The sequence below is a fragment of the Cornus florida genome, unplaced genomic scaffold, assembly GCF_030987335.1.
Source record: "Cornus florida cultivar Cherokee Brave unplaced genomic scaffold, ASM3098733v1 CherokeeBrave_3.0.0_Hap2_Chr08, whole genome shotgun sequence".
Taxonomy (NCBI): Eukaryota; Viridiplantae; Streptophyta; class Magnoliopsida; order Cornales; family Cornaceae; genus Cornus; species Cornus florida.
In genome coordinates this window covers 79,712,515-79,729,990 of record NW_026775578.1, presented here as the reverse complement: position 1 = coordinate 79,729,990, position 17,476 = coordinate 79,712,515, and the positions used below count along the sequence as shown (strand labels likewise).

At 36.4% G+C, this 17,476-nt stretch overlaps 1 protein-coding gene across 1 annotated transcript; it reads left to right on the top strand.

Moving 5' to 3' along the window:
* Positions 1-790: 790 nt before the first annotated feature.
* On the top strand, positions 791-7,273 carry LOC132268181 (NADH dehydrogenase [ubiquinone] iron-sulfur protein 6, mitochondrial). Its single transcript, XM_059768963.1, has 3 exons — positions 791-1,065; positions 6,490-6,574; positions 6,921-7,273. Exons 1-3 carry the CDS (start codon positions 913-915, stop codon positions 7,028-7,030), a joined length of 348 nt encoding a protein of 115 aa, XP_059624946.1. The 5' UTR covers positions 791-912; the 3' UTR covers positions 7,031-7,273.
* Positions 7,274-17,476: the final 10,203 nt, after the last annotated feature.

The following is a 17,476-nucleotide window of genomic DNA, read 5'->3' as shown; positions in this document are numbered from 1 at the left end:
TGATATGAATTCTAAATGATTACTTTGTTGATGTGAAATTACTGGATCCGATAATTAAGTTAGTATTTGAAAAATTATAAGTTAAAAAAATACAATGGATTGAGAAACCGGAGATCCACAAAAGCTTCATGAGAGTTGGAAAACTTCCAGCCTAACTTATATTTAATTTGTGTAGTATGTTTTGATTTGTCCGTCCCTTTGATTTTTTAGGGTTAGTATCCACCTAGGAAATTACAAATGTACTATTATAGAAGTTTTGAATTAATAATAAAAATATCCTAAATTATACAAATTTTAAATTACAGTATTATCCTCCATAAATTATAATATTATAAATATTTATTGGATATAATGGTAAAAATAATTAAAACTTTAAAGGATGGTTCCTTTCAACTTCTGTGCCGCCTATATTTCCTCACAAATCTAATATTCCATATCACCTCTCAAAACAATTAATTCATCTTCCTAAAATCAAAAACAAAATTTATAAAACAATCCTCAAATAGTAAACTTAAATAAGTTCCTTTCATATTGAATATAAAATATTAAGTTTGAATTTAAATTATATAACCTTTAACTAATTGGAACCAAATCGATTCCTTAAATTTCAAACAATAAATAAGTTTATAGGAGAATCCATTAATGTGATCCGTTGTAGTCTAGTTGGTCAGGATACTTAGCTCTTACCCGGAATTAACTTTTTTAAAATTTCCATTTGGAAAAGCTGACGTGGCCAAGATTAGCCCCTAACACCTGAACTTTTCTCTGATTTTCCTTTTTTTTTTTTTTTTTCCTGGGAAGGTAAACAAATTTTGCATCGGAGGAGAGCCCAGTTCCATCTCTTCTGCTTTCTCTCTCCTCTCTAAAATCACACACTCCCTCTATAGTTTCTCCCTCTCTCTCTCCGGCGGAATGGCGGCTTGTGGAAGAAAGCAGGGGTACCTGATGGCGTCGAATTTGATAAAAACCCTAACTGGATCTTCCAACTTCGCTTCAAACTCGAGGGGTCTCAGCGACATCGTCAACACTGAGGTCGTCACCTCCCACACTGCTAAATGGATGCAGGTATCATTGACATGATGCTTCTATACATACACATGTATTATTTGTTTTAATCTTGTGAAAATTGTCTCTAGTTGATTATCAAATCTGTTGTCAGCTTCTAGCTAGTTCTGTCTGTTAGGGTTTTGATGCAAAGATGTCGAATTGGATCACCTGATGCATCTTCTTTGGTTTCATTCTTGGTACCCATAATTGATTACGTATTCTTACTTTCCATTTTTATTTCCTCCAATTCCTATTCCGAGACGGCGATTTGGTGCTCCCTAGCATAGCTTATTTGGGAAATTCTGAGAAACAAAGTTCATGAATTCGGGAGCACAATCCTGTGTATGACGAGAAATAGGAAAATATATTTTTTCTTGAAGAAGAAAATATTTTTTTGAAGGAGAAGGGCAGTTCATAACAAATTACTGCTTAGTTAGACTGAAGGTCAAAATTAAATCTTTGTGGGGTAGTATTAAGGGAAAGTTTCTTTTGAAATTATATCTCACAGGTATAATAATAATTGGAACTGACTTTGATCAAAATATAATGCAGTAAGAAAGAAAAAAATTTGGACGGAAGGGAGAGAAGAAGGGTTGGATGAGACATCCTAGGGAAGAGATTGCGTCTTTCCTTCTTTCTGTTCGGTTGGATGGAAGAGAAGAGAACAAGCTCACAATTTATATGAGAGAAGGAAAGAGAAAGTTTTAAATTGTTTTTACCATTATACCCAATAATATCTATAATATTGTAATTTATAGAGGATAATACTGTAACTTAAAACTTGTATAATTTGGGATAGTATTTAATTTAAAACCTCTATAATAGCCCACTTGTCTTCCCTCCTCTTTCCCACCTATTTTTGGATGGATGAAAATTTGTAAAGGAGGAAGGATGACTCATCTCTCCTATTATCCTTTCTTTCATTGTATCATCTCTACGAAACAAAGGAAGTTTGTTCTTTCCTTCATATTTTCTCTCCGCACCTCTTATTTCCCTCCTACCAAACAAAGCATAAAGCTCATAAAGAATTCTCTTTCTTTAGAACAAGAAGAATTGCTGACTGAATAGGTTTATGCTTTAGCGATTGCTATTTGAATAATCTAATGTCCTCTAAATGAAGGACATCTATAAATGAGAATGCAATTAATATTCTAGTACATATTTTTCCCCCAACCGTTCCTCACAATTGGCTCAAACAAGAAGAAAACTTGAGCTCTTCTCAAGCTTGACTTAGCTAAATCTTGCTTTAACTTGTTTGGCAGGACTATTGAGCTAAGCCTGAGCCTGCGTTATGTCATTTGGTAAACTAGCCAATTGAGCAACCCGTGGCTTGACTTGTGCATGCCCAACTTGGCTTGTGTAGGCTTAAATTCATGAGGGTGCAAATTTTTTTTTGTCACATGCTGTTATGTAACATAAGTTGATTGCCTAATGGAATCTAGAAAGTCATAACAATACATGTTAGAGCTACCAATATTAATGCAGAATAAGTAAAAGTTACATAACCTTATTTTAATTTATGAACTCTACAAAAGTATTTTTGATTTTTTGTCATCTGTTGTGTCAGCTCAAGATATATGACAAAAATTCCATGTATTCTCTAGTTGATGCTTGATGAGCTAAACCCTTAACTTTCTTTATAACCATTAGCATGACCACATTGCTTCTTTCACAACTAAAGACTAAACCTAGCCACCATCATCATTTGGAAAATCCCTTGAAACCAAGTCAAACCAGGCCCTAATCCTATTATTCAGTGTTCACTATTCATTCAATATCGATCAAAATCAATACATCCAAATTAAGCCATCGAAAATACCGCAAAACCCAAACAAACCCTAACCACACCCCTTAGCCTAATATTATAAGGGAAAATTTAAAATACGACAAGTTAAGTTCCATACATTTCAAATACGGCTGTATCCAAATAGTATATGGGTAAAAGAGCTAATAAACAAAAATAATTACCAAGTAGGTAAAAATATTCTTTTGGTCCAAATTACCCTCAATTACTTTTTGACTTTCATCGACATCCTCTATCTCTCAACCCCCTCTATATCTTTCTGTATTTATATATACAAGCATACACACATATATATAAGTAAACCACCACCACCCCTATCACCGGCGTTGGTGTTGACATGTAGCCCGACAGTGGTGGTGGCGGCGGAAGAAGGGAAGAAGGAAGGAGGAATGTGGTGGAGGAGCCAGTAACTTGTTTTGTCCTAGGTGCGGTGGCCGAGTTCGCGAGTGAGTTGGAAGATTCGGGCAGCGCACTAGGCCGGACTTTGACTCGACGGCCTTTTTTCGTTGACCTTTTTGTGGCGATCTTCTTTCTTGAAGGATATAGACATGGAAACCCAACCCCAGTCTCCATGGACGCCCACTTCAATCTCACCTCAGATTCAGACTCCCATATCCCTCCTCAACAACACCAACAACAAACCCTAAAAACAAAACCCATCACCCTCCAATTTTGAGAAGGCAAGGATTGGGGTCGTGGTGTTTTTTGTGATTGGAGTGTCTTTTTTAGTGAAATTCAATGAGATGGGTCTGAATTCAAATGCTATTTTGGTCATTAAGCTTCCTAATTGGAGAATATTTTGAGTAATTTCACGGATTTTGTTTTTGTTTACTGTTATTATGGCATTTGGGAGGGGGCGATCTGGGTTATGGTGGGTGGTGGTGGTTAATGAAGTTGGATCGCCGGAATGTCATGTCTTTGGCCATGGTGTAGGTGGTGCTGTTAGGCTTGCATGGGTGGTTTTTTTTATTACTTGGGTGGTTGACGCTGGGGGACTGGTGGGTGGTGGTGGTTGTTCGCCGGAGAGGATGATGGTGGTGGTGGTTTATGATTTTGAGGAAGAGATAATTTAAATTATTGGTGAGGGGTAATTTGGACCTAAAATATATTGGAATTTGTCAAATATGAAATAGTTAGTGTAAAATTGTCACAAACACAAAATTATTAGTGTAAAAGTGTCGTATTTTTAATACATTTTGTTAAGGTGGCTTTATACATCCATTGTTTTTGGATACGGTCGTATTTGAAATGTATGGGACTTGTGGTATTTTAAAATTTCCATATTATATAGGTATATATCTGCTATTTCTGTTTTAATTTCTTAAGATTTGTCATGTCACCGTGTCTGTGTCGTGTTGTATCAATGTCTTGCATTTGTGTCCATGCTTATTAGAAGTTTTGATTGTCAAAGAATCATATCCGATTCTTCGTACAAGTAAATGGAGAACATGACTTTTGATACCCGTTACTTGAAATATACTTCATTTGTCCCATATTAGTAGTCCACCTTTTTTTTTAGGGATGTCCCATATTAGTTGTCCCATTATCTTTTCAAAACAAACTAAAGGCTATCTTTCCATAATTACCATTTAACTTTTACAAAAATTTCGCAACTTAATAATACACATATTTAAACTTAAAAGGATGACTTGTTTTAAAAGAGGACAGTGCAATAACAGTTTAATTGGTGTTGCATGTGTAAGAAGGCGGGCGAATCGGTTAATCACCTCTTGTTGCACTGTAAAGTGGTAGCGGATGTTTGGAGTTTGGTCCTGAATGTTTTTGGGGTAGATTGGGTGGTGTCAAGTAATACGATTGATATGTAGAGGCTTGGAGAGGGAGACCAATTGGCATTTGGTTTAGGAAGGCATGGAGGGTTGCTCCTCTTTGTATTTGGTGCGGGCTGTGCCACGAGCGGAATAGGAGATCTTTCAAGGGAAAGGAGTCGCCGGTGTGGGTTATTAAGGCGAATATTTTGCATTCTCTTTATTCTTGGGTTAATGGGAAAATTGCCCATCTATGGATAGCTTTTTGGATTTTGTTGACAATTTATTGTTGTAATGGCGCATTTTGCGTATTTTGTTTGCTTTGTTAAGGGTTCGCTCCCCTCTGAGCACCTTTGTTAATATATTTTTACTTTCACAACATTCCAAGAGGTTCTAAGAACTTTGGCTAAGAATCCCACAAGACTTCCATTCCCGATTCAAGCAAAATTTGACACTGTCAGGACAGTGCAATAATTGCATGCTCCTCAAAAAGTTATACTCCCTAAAATGAACAACTAATATGGAACGGAGGGAGTAGTTAAGAGAGAGGGAGATGTGGGACATGCTGGAGGTGATTTATATGCTCGAGTTCTTAACCCTTTTCAAGAAGATGCTATGCCGATTGAACGTTGGTGCCGGTTTCTTCTTCTTCTTTTTTTTTTTTTTTTTTTGATAAGTATTTTGGTGCCGGTTTCTTTAACTCCCTTTTTGCTTTATTGTCATTATTTTTGCGCATGAGTAGTGATGTATAAAAACGGATTAGAATGAAAGGAAGGCTCTTTTTTTTTTTTGGTTTGGGTGAGTTATCTTATTGCGGAAAGAAAAAGTAAAAAAAAAAAAAAGAAGATATAAGGTTCATCCTCTACCAGGCCATTAGTCCCGGTGGTATATTGGTATGAGCTCGAAGAGATAAGGTTCATCCTACCACCAAGCTGTTGGTATGAGGTCTCTTCTGAAAGAGAAGGTGAACAGGTTCAAAGCTCCACATGGGGCTGTGTGTGAGTTGTGCACATGTTGTTTACCTAACCAGAAGAGACGGATAATTCATCCTACATCCAGGTTGGTCTCATACTGTAACCTAATAAGTTAATGTTTCCACATGTAAGGGCATAGAATGTTATTATCCCTTCTGCTTTGAGAAGGGTTGTAATACTTTTTAGGACTTTCTGATGATGGACGGACATAATGAATTGACCCTTACCCAGATTTAAAATGTGGTCATTTAGGCCTTAGTTCAATAACTTCACATTTTCCTTTACTTTCTAGATGATGAGTTTTGATCATTATTTTAAGACAGCCTCTTTATTAAAGACTTTACTACTTTTCTTGCCTTAAAGATGACTACCATTCTTTACCACACGGGTGCTAATGATTGAATCAGACCAAGAAAGGGGCCTCAAGACTCTTCCATGTTCATGATTCCATTTTTTTTTTTTTTTGTTCGACAAGGATGTCTTGCCAACCCAACTGCTTTTGAGGGTTTGACATGTATCATTATCTGAACATAAGTTCTGGATCTTTTATGGTGATACAGCTACTACTTAAATGTGTTGATATTCCCACATTTAAGAATGAAGCATTTTACTCGGTTGCATTCTCGAAAGAAATAAAATCCAGAAATAGGAAACATTTTCTGTTTTGCATCCTCCAAAGAAATAAAATCTTTCAACTTTTTGTCCTTCATAGTTAATTTCCAAGGTCAAATTCTCGTTTCATTCACTTTGAAAATTTTCTCAAATGGCATTTTACTCGATGCATGTGTATATATATATAGAGAGAGAGATTCATGTAAATTGTTCCTTCTTCCCTTTTTGTTGGGGGGATATTTATTGTCAGAACATGTTGACGATACTTGTTGCAATTATTTGCTAGGATACAAGTAAGAAATCTCCTATGGAGTTGATCAATGAAGTTCCACCCATCAAGGTTGAAGGCAGGATCGTTGCTTGTGAAGGAGGTTAGTTGTATTCCAAATTGTTTCTCTCTCTCTCTCTCTCAAAACAGTTCTTTGTGGATAAGCCCTGGATCATGTACTCCAAGTCTATTTACAAAAGAGTTATGCATGTTTGGCGGCATCAAATTGGCACCTTGGATTTGGGATCGAAGAAAATTTAGTACAAAATTTCGGCAGTATAAAAATTGAACTAAACTTCCTTCAATCCGAAATCCAAGTACAAAAATTGAACTAAACTTCCTCCGATCCGAAATCCAAGGCACCGGTGCTCCCAAACCTAACATTAATGATTTTCTGGAATTTTCACTTTTTGTACTTATTTTGACATGGTATAAAATTGTGGTTGCAGACAACAATCCCGCGCTGGGGCATCCAATTGAGTTTATATGCCTTGACCTGAAGGAGCCGGCTGTGTGCAAGTACTGTGGCTTACGCTATGTTCAAGATCATCATCACTAGGGTTTTAACGATATTTTCTGCCAGGATATCCATCCACCATATTATGTCCATGGGAGATGATGCTTACTGGCGAAGTACCGAATGTTTTTTCTTCGAATATTGTGGGTCTGTCATCACCAAAATAAGGATTTTTATACCTTCAACACTATTCGGATTCTATTGTTGTGTATCGTACATCACCTTTATGCCCAGACTGTTGATCATTAATTCGAGGAATGTTTTACATTTTTAGAACTAGAAAAATCTGCGGAATGGTGCATAGAAAATAGACATGACAATTGCACACTACTTTTCTCCATTTGATATTTTTTATTAGGGAAGTGGCAACATTACTCTCTCAAAAGCGGAGAGCAAGGACATTAGTACGGACACGATTTAAAAAAAAATAGAGCACGAACATGGTAAGGATATGTAAGGATATGTCAATTAAATAATAGTATAATTTATTATAATATAAAAAATTACATATTTTTTTTTCAATTTGTCATCTATATTCATAAATATAGCCTATTTAAATTAGATCCACCATGTGTGTGTGTGTGTGTGGCCCATTAGCAAGATCAGAAACAGAGAGGCTTATTAAAACCCAAAACATTTTAAAAAACCCAATGGAACTAATAGCTAGTAAAAAGACTTGTTTGCTATATTGTAGTCAAATACTTTAACGCCATCCTCTATTGGTTGTGTTTGAAGTTCAAAACCCAATTAAAAATTGAGAACTTGAGAACTGAAAATCAAAAATTGTTTTTGAAGACTCAGTTTAAAAAATAACAGTTTTAATATAACAGTGTCTTATAACATAATATCGATAACTTCAAATCATTTGAAAAGAAACACACACATACTCATCACTACCGCACCCATATTACCCAGCATCTACTCACTATTGCTTGAATGAACCAGATTCTTAGTTCTGGACAAAACACAATGTGCTGAAAATTTTCAGAGATGGTGAAGATTTCGAGCGTGTGATACTCGTTCCTTCTATTTCTCCAACCAAAGCTCTGCAATGCCTATTGTGGTGTGATGCACGTTCCAGCTATTCGTTTAAGCAAAGCTCTGCAGTGTCATACACGTTCTTTCTCAGCGATGCCTCAATGCCTCTATGCAATGTGATACACGTTCATTCTATTTCTCCAAGCAAAGCATTATCATTTCTCTGCAATGCCCATTTGTTCTTTGAGATCCTACTATTGTGATACACCTTTTTTCTCTGCAATGCCCGTTTGTTCTTTAAAATCTTACTGTTTCTATAAGTGTGATGCACGTTCTTTCTCTGCCATGCCCGTTTGTTGTTTGAGATCCTGCTTCTTTGAGAACCTGACCCACTCCTAGCCAGGGCCGGAGTTAGGATTGCAAAGTAAAGGAAGCTAAAAATAATTAAATTCATGATTACTTAATGTGTCATTCATACTCTAAATACAAAATTCTTATGCATTAGTCATTTAATTAGACCCAATAATCTACAACCTTCTAACACATTTATACTTCCAAACTCTAACGTATTTTCACAGTTAAGCCAAGAATCCATTGAAGTGTGCTTCATACAAGTATTAAAACAAACACTTACAAGAATACAAGATATATATGTTCTTTATCAATAAATATACATTAGAAAGTCAGACCTATGTATTTCGCCACTGACTAGTTATTAATCTATTATATAATAAATTACCTAATTTAACAAGAAATCATCAACAAGTAATCAACAAAGCCCCCCTTTTTTTAACAAAAATAAAATTCAATATTTCACTGGATTAACAATAATAATCCATGATATCCATCTACCTATGCCTTAGTGCCTTATATACGAAAAGTTTAGATCTTTTTCCGTAGACTAACAATGTGTTTTATTTACCGGGTTAGGCCTTGTTATGTTTTATTATGGTTTATTTTTTGATTGATTTGTTCGTGATTGGTGGGTTTGTTTATATTTAAGGCTTGATCTTTGTAAATTTTATAACTCCTTTTATTTATAGAAATTCAATGGATTAGGCTGGGCTGATAGGAAAAGAAAGAGTAGTATATGGACTTATAAAAACAATAGTATTAATTTTTTTTTTCAATTGGACCTGGGCTATAGCCCATGTTAGCCCATTACTAGTTCCTCACTTGCTTCTAGCATATTGACAAATAGTTGTGAGAGAAAACCAAAGGAGTTGTTTCTATGCAACTTCTCACCATAGTAGTGTTGTATTTTCTGTTATATGGACTCTTCAAAAGTAGTGAAACACTCGTAACACATATCTCTCAGACATGAGTCCGGAATATGTGTCCGACACTTTTGGTTGGATATGTATTTTAAAAGTATAGCCAATCATTCAATTACATTATATTATTCTTTTAAAATGAATTAAATGCTTATATTGAACGTTATATTAGATAAAAACATTACTTTACTCTAAAAAATAAAATAAAATAATTAATAAAATGAATATTTAGCCGTGTGCGTGTGTTCGTCTGTTTAAAGATTTGACACGTCTGACTTATGAATATACACCCGTGTCCATATAACATAGGTTGTATATATATACATTTAGTTGTTACATATATATATATATATATATATATATATGTAGTACATGTGTTTCAAATCATTTAGTTGTTTTAAAATTCCTTTAGTGATAAGACTCCTAATAATTTTATACCAATTTAGTAGCTTTAGTTTAAGAATTCATCCAACAATTTAGTAGTAATTTATTTTAAGGTATGTCAAATCATATGTTTCACGTGGGTAATTAGATTGCCTTTTGTATTTTTTTAATATTATATTTAAATATGTATCTCCTTATACTTAAAATTTAACCTAAATAAAATACTTTGATAGTTTTTTTAAAAAAATTTTATATTGTTGTTTATTTACATTGAAAACTATTATAATGAATAAATTAAATTTAAATAGATTATTGTTTACTAAGAAATTGACCTTTGAATTTCAAAGGGTTAATTTATAATTTTACTTCCTTTCTACTAAGTATATAGAAAAGGATGAAGGTCACATAGATTAAATTACTTATCATCGCTTTCAATTTCTAATTAAATCGAATCTAATTTATTCAATTTAATTTTTGGGTGGTCATTTCAATCAAAACACAATATGGACTATGCAGAGTTATTGGCTCGTTCAAAGACCCAATATATGAATACATTTACATGTCTGAGTTGCACCCTCTCCGCCAATTCTACTGAATGCAAAACCAAAATTTAATATATTTTAATTAATTATGAACACCAAAAATTGCAACACAACAAATAATAAAATTAACCTCTATTAGCTTGAGCCTGAAGTACAGTACAAAGTGGTCGAATATGTTATTTGTCCAGATTAAAATTATATATTAAACTTAATTGTGGGCAAATTATGAAACCTTAATACAATCGATTGACCCCATTAAATTATGAATTTGAATTACAAATTTCAATTAAAATCAAATAAAACTAATATATACACCTATATAGGATACTCTTTTTTTTTTTTTTGCTTGCAGACCATCATGTTCATTACAGATATAACATATCTGCCCAATTTAAATATACGAGGATCACGATTTTGTGATGAGATAATTATAATTATTATTATTTTAGAGGACTGTGATTCAATATAATTGTAAATATATTATGGGTTAATTAGAAACATAATATAAAAAAAATAAAAAAAAACAATAAAAAAAAACTAAGAAGATCAAAACATGTATGTCACATAGTTTCTTTTTCGTAGTTCAAAGAGTGAAAACACAAATGCAGTTTGTGCAACAAGAGGAGACTATGAACTATTACTACATAAGCATAAGATCACTTCATTTCGTTTCCAAAGTCAAGTACACATTCCTATAACATAATTAACATCACTTCATTTCCAGTTTTGTGATAAAAATAAAATGTAAAAAACAAAATAGCATAACAATTAGCGAAAAGAGCAAAGAAAAACAAACCATAACCACTACTACCAACAACCCATACCAACTACCAGTTCAAACATCCGGGGGCATTTTGTTATCCTCGAAAATTCCTTGAACAATTGATTTCAACTTTCTAAAATCATTCAGGCCTTATCATTCGCTATAATTATATGTTAATGTTCCAATCTCCCCGAGTTAAGAAACCCAATTTGTGCATTCTGAGTATCTGATTAGTCAAGTCCCGAAACAAGAAGCAAAAAAAAAAATGCCATTAACACATATATATTTGTTGAAAAATAAACAATTACCTCAAAATATTTCCTAGAGAAGGAAAGACACTTATCACTGAGGCTTCCACCCATTTGTTGACCAGGATCGTTATAAATGTGAGAATAAGAAGAGAGAGGGGAAGTGAGAGAAAATTACAGAGAGGAGGGGGTATGTGTGGACTGGGAATTGTGGATATATAAAATAGGATAAAATGCAAGAAACCTCTTGGACTATTGGGAAATCTATAACTAACTCCTGGACTTCCAAAAATGCAAGACCCCTTAGACTATGCAAAATTAAAGCAGATGACCCCAGCCGTTCAATGTCCGGTGATATATGACCGTTAAAATTGGTTTGTTAATTTTAAATGATCATATTGCCCATAAAAGTATGAAAGGACAATAATGTCCCTAATTTCCAACCGTTGACCCAAAGCCCATTGCTATTGATGTGGCAAACAGAAGAGATAACAAGCTGAGTGCATAAACACAAACCTAGTTCCACAACCATAGCGGCGACGGCCATGAAACACAATCTTCTGGTGTTTCAATCAATATGGTTTTGAGCAGTGATATTGTACTACATCTGTGATTGTTAGGTTTCTCTCTCTAAAATTCTGCCCATCATCGTCATCGCCAACCTTCCTTTTATTCACGAAACTGCCCTAACCCAGCCTCCCTTTTATTCACTCCACACACAGTGCAGAAAAGGAAGAAGTGGTGGCAACGGCGGTGGGGAAGAAATGCAGTGGTGAGCTCAGCGGGCTGGTTCGGCGGTGGCTCAGTCGTGGATGACTCGGCGGTGGCTCAGATGAAGCGACGACAGAGGGGACAAGCTCGAATGGTGGAGAGGACCGGCAAGCAAGGTGGGTTGAACGGCGATGGGCTGGTTTGGCCATGGTTGACTCGCGGCGATGGGTTGGTTGCGGCTGAACTACACAGCGGCCGAGCTTCGCCTCATTCGCCGACCTCCCCGTTCCGATCGGGACGTTCACCCACTTCTCGTTTTCATCGAATTCCACATATTCGACCCTACTTGCTTCGCAATCATCCTCCATGGTATTCAAAAATTAAACAACTCCTACTAAAATCACACACCTTGAAACCCCCAAAAATCCACTGTTACCACCCCACTTCCACCGGAATCTGACAACTCTCATCCTCTGGTGCCGCTGCGGGTGTATGGTGCTTGTTACAGTCATGATCGAAGAAGAATTGGACTTTGTAAAACAAACAACTGGGTTATTGTAGATGTTGAACAGTGATCTGTAAATATATATATATACACACACACACACACACTATGTATATGTTTGGCGTATGACTTAGCTGCGATGGGGTGTTTGTGTAACCATATTCGATCGATATCCTTTGTTTTCTTCCCCAATTCTACTATGGAATCCCATGATCAGAGCTTACTCCAAACTCCAAAATTCTCAAGAACCCATCAATCTATACCGTCAGATGGTTGCGTTAAACCATCCATTGCTGGTTGTCCCGGACAAGTACACGTTCACCTTTTTTATCACTTCTTGTGCTCATCAAATATCGGTATTATATGGAGAAATTTTTCATGGGTTGTTGAAAAATGGGATTGGATCTAATTTGTTTGTAGGCAATTCATTGATGAATATTTACTCTGATTTTGGAGATTGGATGATGCCCACAAGGTATTTGGTGGAACGTCTGAAAGAGATGTATGCTGGTCGACTAGTGTGGTATGTGGGTATGCAAAGTACGAGGAGATGGATAGAGCCTGTGAAATCTTTGATTCAATGCCTGCGCACAATGATGTATCATGGGCTGTTATGATTTCAGGTTTTATTGGACGTGAGAAGTACATTGAAGCCCTAAGATATTTCCAAGAAATGTTACGTGATGATAATGTGATAACCTACAAAATATCTTTGGTTTGCTGTTGAACTCCCATTGGTTGTTGAGATTTTTGTTGCCACGTCAGCAAGATTATATGACAATGCTTCAAAGGGTGTCCTTTCATAATAAGGGTAAATATGTCATTTTTCTTTTTTGGTGACCAGATGAGGTAATATGCAACAAAATCAAAGTTGAGGGGGGGTTTTTTGTAGTCCAGGGTGGTTAGTTGCAAAACCCCAATAGTCCAGGGGGTTTTTTGCATTTTACCCTATAAAATAAGAAATGTTCATAAATATTTTCGCATGCGTATATAAGGGTGCACACGGTTCGGTTCTCTACGATTCCGGTTGGAACCGGAACCGTTCACAACAGTTCCTTAAAACCGGAACCGGAACCGTATAGGTATGGAACCGAACCAAACCGAACCGTGAATACCGTTTCGGTTCCATAAGAACCGACTCACAAATAATTTCAGCCTCCCTAATCGCCTCCATCTCTATTCTCGTTCTCACTGAACTTGCCCGAGGGGAAGTGAGAGAGAATTATAGAGACGAGGGGGTATGTGTGGACTGTGGAATTGTCAATATATAAAATAAGAAATGTTTATAAATCCTTTTGCTTGCGTATGTAGGGGTGCACACGGTTCAGTGCCCTACGATTCCGGTCGGAACTGGAACCGTTTACAATGATTCCTTAAAACCAGAACCGGAATGGAACCGAACCAAACCAAACCGAACCATGAATACAGGTTCGGTTCCGGTTTGGTTCCATGAGAACCGACTCACAAAACATTTCAGCCTCCCCAATCGCCTCCATCTTTATTCTCGTTCTCACTGAACTTTCCCCCCTCTCTCTGTAACTGCAAACTACAAAATCTATAAGAATCAAAAGTTCAACCATTTATTTCAGTTTACCTATCTGTCTGCAAGAATTAAAAAGTTGAAAACCTATATCGGCATATCATTTCAGATGAGAGGATGAGGAGTGAGGATGAATGACTGATGAGAAGATTTGAAGAATCGAAGATGAGAGGATAAGGAATGAGGACTGAATTGACGAGGAAGAGGAAGCTTGAGATGAGACTTGAGAGTAAGCGACTGGTGAGGGCCTTAGGTTTAGGTTTAGATGAGAGGAGGCGAGGACTGAATGATATGTTTAGAGCAAAAAAGTATATATTTTTCACTTTTTCTTTCGTGGACCACGTGGCTCGGTGGCCTGATGAGTGACAGGTGTAGTTTAATTACTTTTAGACTATTTAGTTACTGACTCTTTAGTATATAGTTAAATATAAAATCATATATATATATGGTTCCGGTTCTTACCGGTTCCCATGGGCTGGAACGGGAACCGAAACCGTACATCCACAGTTCCTAAATTCAGAACTAAGACTAGAATTGGAACCGTGAGAACCAGAACTAAAGCCCACGGTTTGATTTGGTTTTCACGGTTCTTTTGTGCACCCTTATGCGTATGCATTAACCAAACTAAATATGATTACAAATCTAAACCAATTAAAAACTATAAACACAAAAACTTTGAACATATGTTGTCAAAAAAAATCCCATCACTTAATGTAATTAATTAATTAGTCAACCAGAAAGAAGTGTCTTTCTATTTCCTTTTCCTAGGAGTCCTCCGTTGTCATCGGTGTTTCTTTACTGGTTAGAGTTGCTTGTTTTCTTTCGGTTCTGAGGTTGGGATCTAGTGTCTTGTGTTGTCTTCTTCCCTTCTTGGGTTATCTTTTTTTGTGAGCTTGGGCTTGTGATTGTTGTTGATCTATTTGCTTCGTGCTGGGTGTTCAATTGTTGTTTTTCTTGGGGTGTGCTATGGATAGGGGTTATGATTGTTGCTAATCTATTGCTTCGTGCTGGGTGTTGAATTGTTATTTTTTCTTGGCTTGTGCTGTGGATCAACCTTTTCACTTGTTTTGCTTGTTTTTGTGTGTATTTTGTGCGATTCTCTTCTGTTCACTTTTGTTGCGAGGAGGTTTGTTTTGCTTGTTGTTCTTATCTCTGTTTGTGGATGTTTGGGTGGTGATCTCGTATCCAATTGATTGGTCGCTGGATTTCATGGTTTGCCTCCTTAGGGGTTGTCGGCGGTGCCTCCTTGGTGTCTGTGTGGGGTTTCCCTAGTACGGTTTGCCCTACGTTTCTCTGGTTCCTTGAGTTAGATTGGGTCACTTGGTGATTTGGGCCCTACATTTGGCCCAATTTTAAGCGTCTTTCATTTTACTATTTCGGGCTTTTTTCTATTGATGCAGAATCACATTACATCCATTAGGCCTCCTCTGGGCCCAGTTTTTCTACATTCTCATCGAGTGGATTGGCATGGTTTAGATCCTGGGTGTTGCCCAAGTATAGACTCTAGAGGGGGGTGAATAGAGTCTTTGGCAAACAATGGCCAATTTTCAGATTTGCAAATTCTACTTTCTAACAATTATGTTATAAACAAGATATAAACATAAGCAATTAATAGCATAAATATAAAGGAGACAAGGGAAGAGAGATTGCAAACATTCACACGGAAATTTTAGCGAGGTTCGGAAACTCTTACTCCTCGGCTCAAGACCCCTCTTGAGACTTCCCAATCCACTAGTGCACCTCCTTATGGGCAGAGAGCAAACCTTTACATGAAGTAACTCCTTGCTTCACTTTGCTAAGAGACAACCTCTCTTAGTCTTCCTTTGGGTCACACCAACCCTTACAAATTGAAGCTAGCTTGCTTCTTCTTTCTTGGGCCACACGAGCCCTTACAAGTGAATATCAAATTTGTTGCATACAAATATATCTCTCAAAGATTGATATGCAAATCAAAGCTCACAATAATCTCTCATAGATTTGATGTACAAAGTTTAGCTCACTCTAGAGTATATATATGGATACAATGAAGCACAATACCCTTCTAATGATATGGGATGAGAGAATATGATATGAAAGAAGAACAAAAGCTCTTATGATGCTAGAAGATGTCTCTCAAATGTAGCAACATGAAATCTTGAAGTCCCCAGCTCTATTGTGACGACCCTGAATTTTTTAACCCAGTGTGTCCTGTGATGACTCGAAGCGGATCCAAAATGCGGAAGCAAAATGAAACCAAGTCCTTAGAGATATACATCATCCCTAAAACACAAAAATGGCCCTTCAAGGAATTTCGAGACTCAGCGGAAGCACAATGAAGACAAGGGTATCAAAACCCTACCAAAAGAAGGACCAAGGGTAAAATAGTCATTTTACCCTAAGAGGAAGGAATTTGAATCCCAACAAGTCAAATGAGATTAAAAACATCCAAAAACATCCTTTGGTAACTTCACATGAAGTCTCAAGGCCAAAGGAAATGAAATCCCAGAAGAACCCTATCCTGGTTCGAACCAAATCCGACACCCTCTCACTAAAATGAGAAAATCATGAGCTAGGAAAAGAATCTGAAACTGAAATTTATACCATTGGAAAGCTTACTTCGACGTGGTCAATTTAGACTTAAGAACGGACCAATTCGGAGTTCAAACGAAGAAGTTACATCAGATTGAAATTGGATGACCAAAATTGAAAACTTTGGAGAACTTGAACCGGTTCAACCTCTTTGAACCGGTTCAACATCGGCAGTACGCCCAAGCTGAACCAAAATGATACCTTGAACCGGTTCAACTTGAGCAGAACACCCAAAATGCAGCAAAAACAGTGTTTTAGCAGAAAAATGAGTTTGCGACATGGTTTTCGAGGTCAAGATGACATTTTTCGAAAAAATGACGTAAAGAAACTCCCCTTAAAATAACATTTTCTATGTGATGGAGTCAAGAACAGAATTTATTTCCCAAAGAAAATTCCCAAAATACCTCTAAGCTGAATTTTTTAATGAAAAGGTGAAATGAGTCCATAGGAGGCTCAAAACACAAACGAAAGGTGTTTTCATGAAAACGATCATTCACGCAAACGTAAATAGTGATTTTCAGCACGCGGGAATGGTCCGTGGCTCCCGAAAATGGCCGAGTCAAAATCCGGCCCCCCGACGGCCAAAAAGGCGAAAATGAACTTAAAATGGAAACTTTGAAAACCAAAATCAACAAATGACTTCAAATGACCGTTTGGCCCTTGGCCACACTTCATACATGATTAATAAGACCCTATAAAAGAATGAAAATGGAATTCCCACACCCGATGCACCCATGGTGAAACAATAACGTGTGATTTTTCAATATTTTCACAAAATCTCATGAAGTCAAAAATTACATAGGATACAAAATACATGACATTGGCCTCCGGCCTCATCTTATACATGTTGAATACATTGTAAGGAGTGCATTCATGTACACACTACATATATGGAATCAAATATACACATTTTGACAAATAAGGTTACAAATGGCATTCCAAGCCAACCTTCACAAAGATGGAAACCTCCAAGTC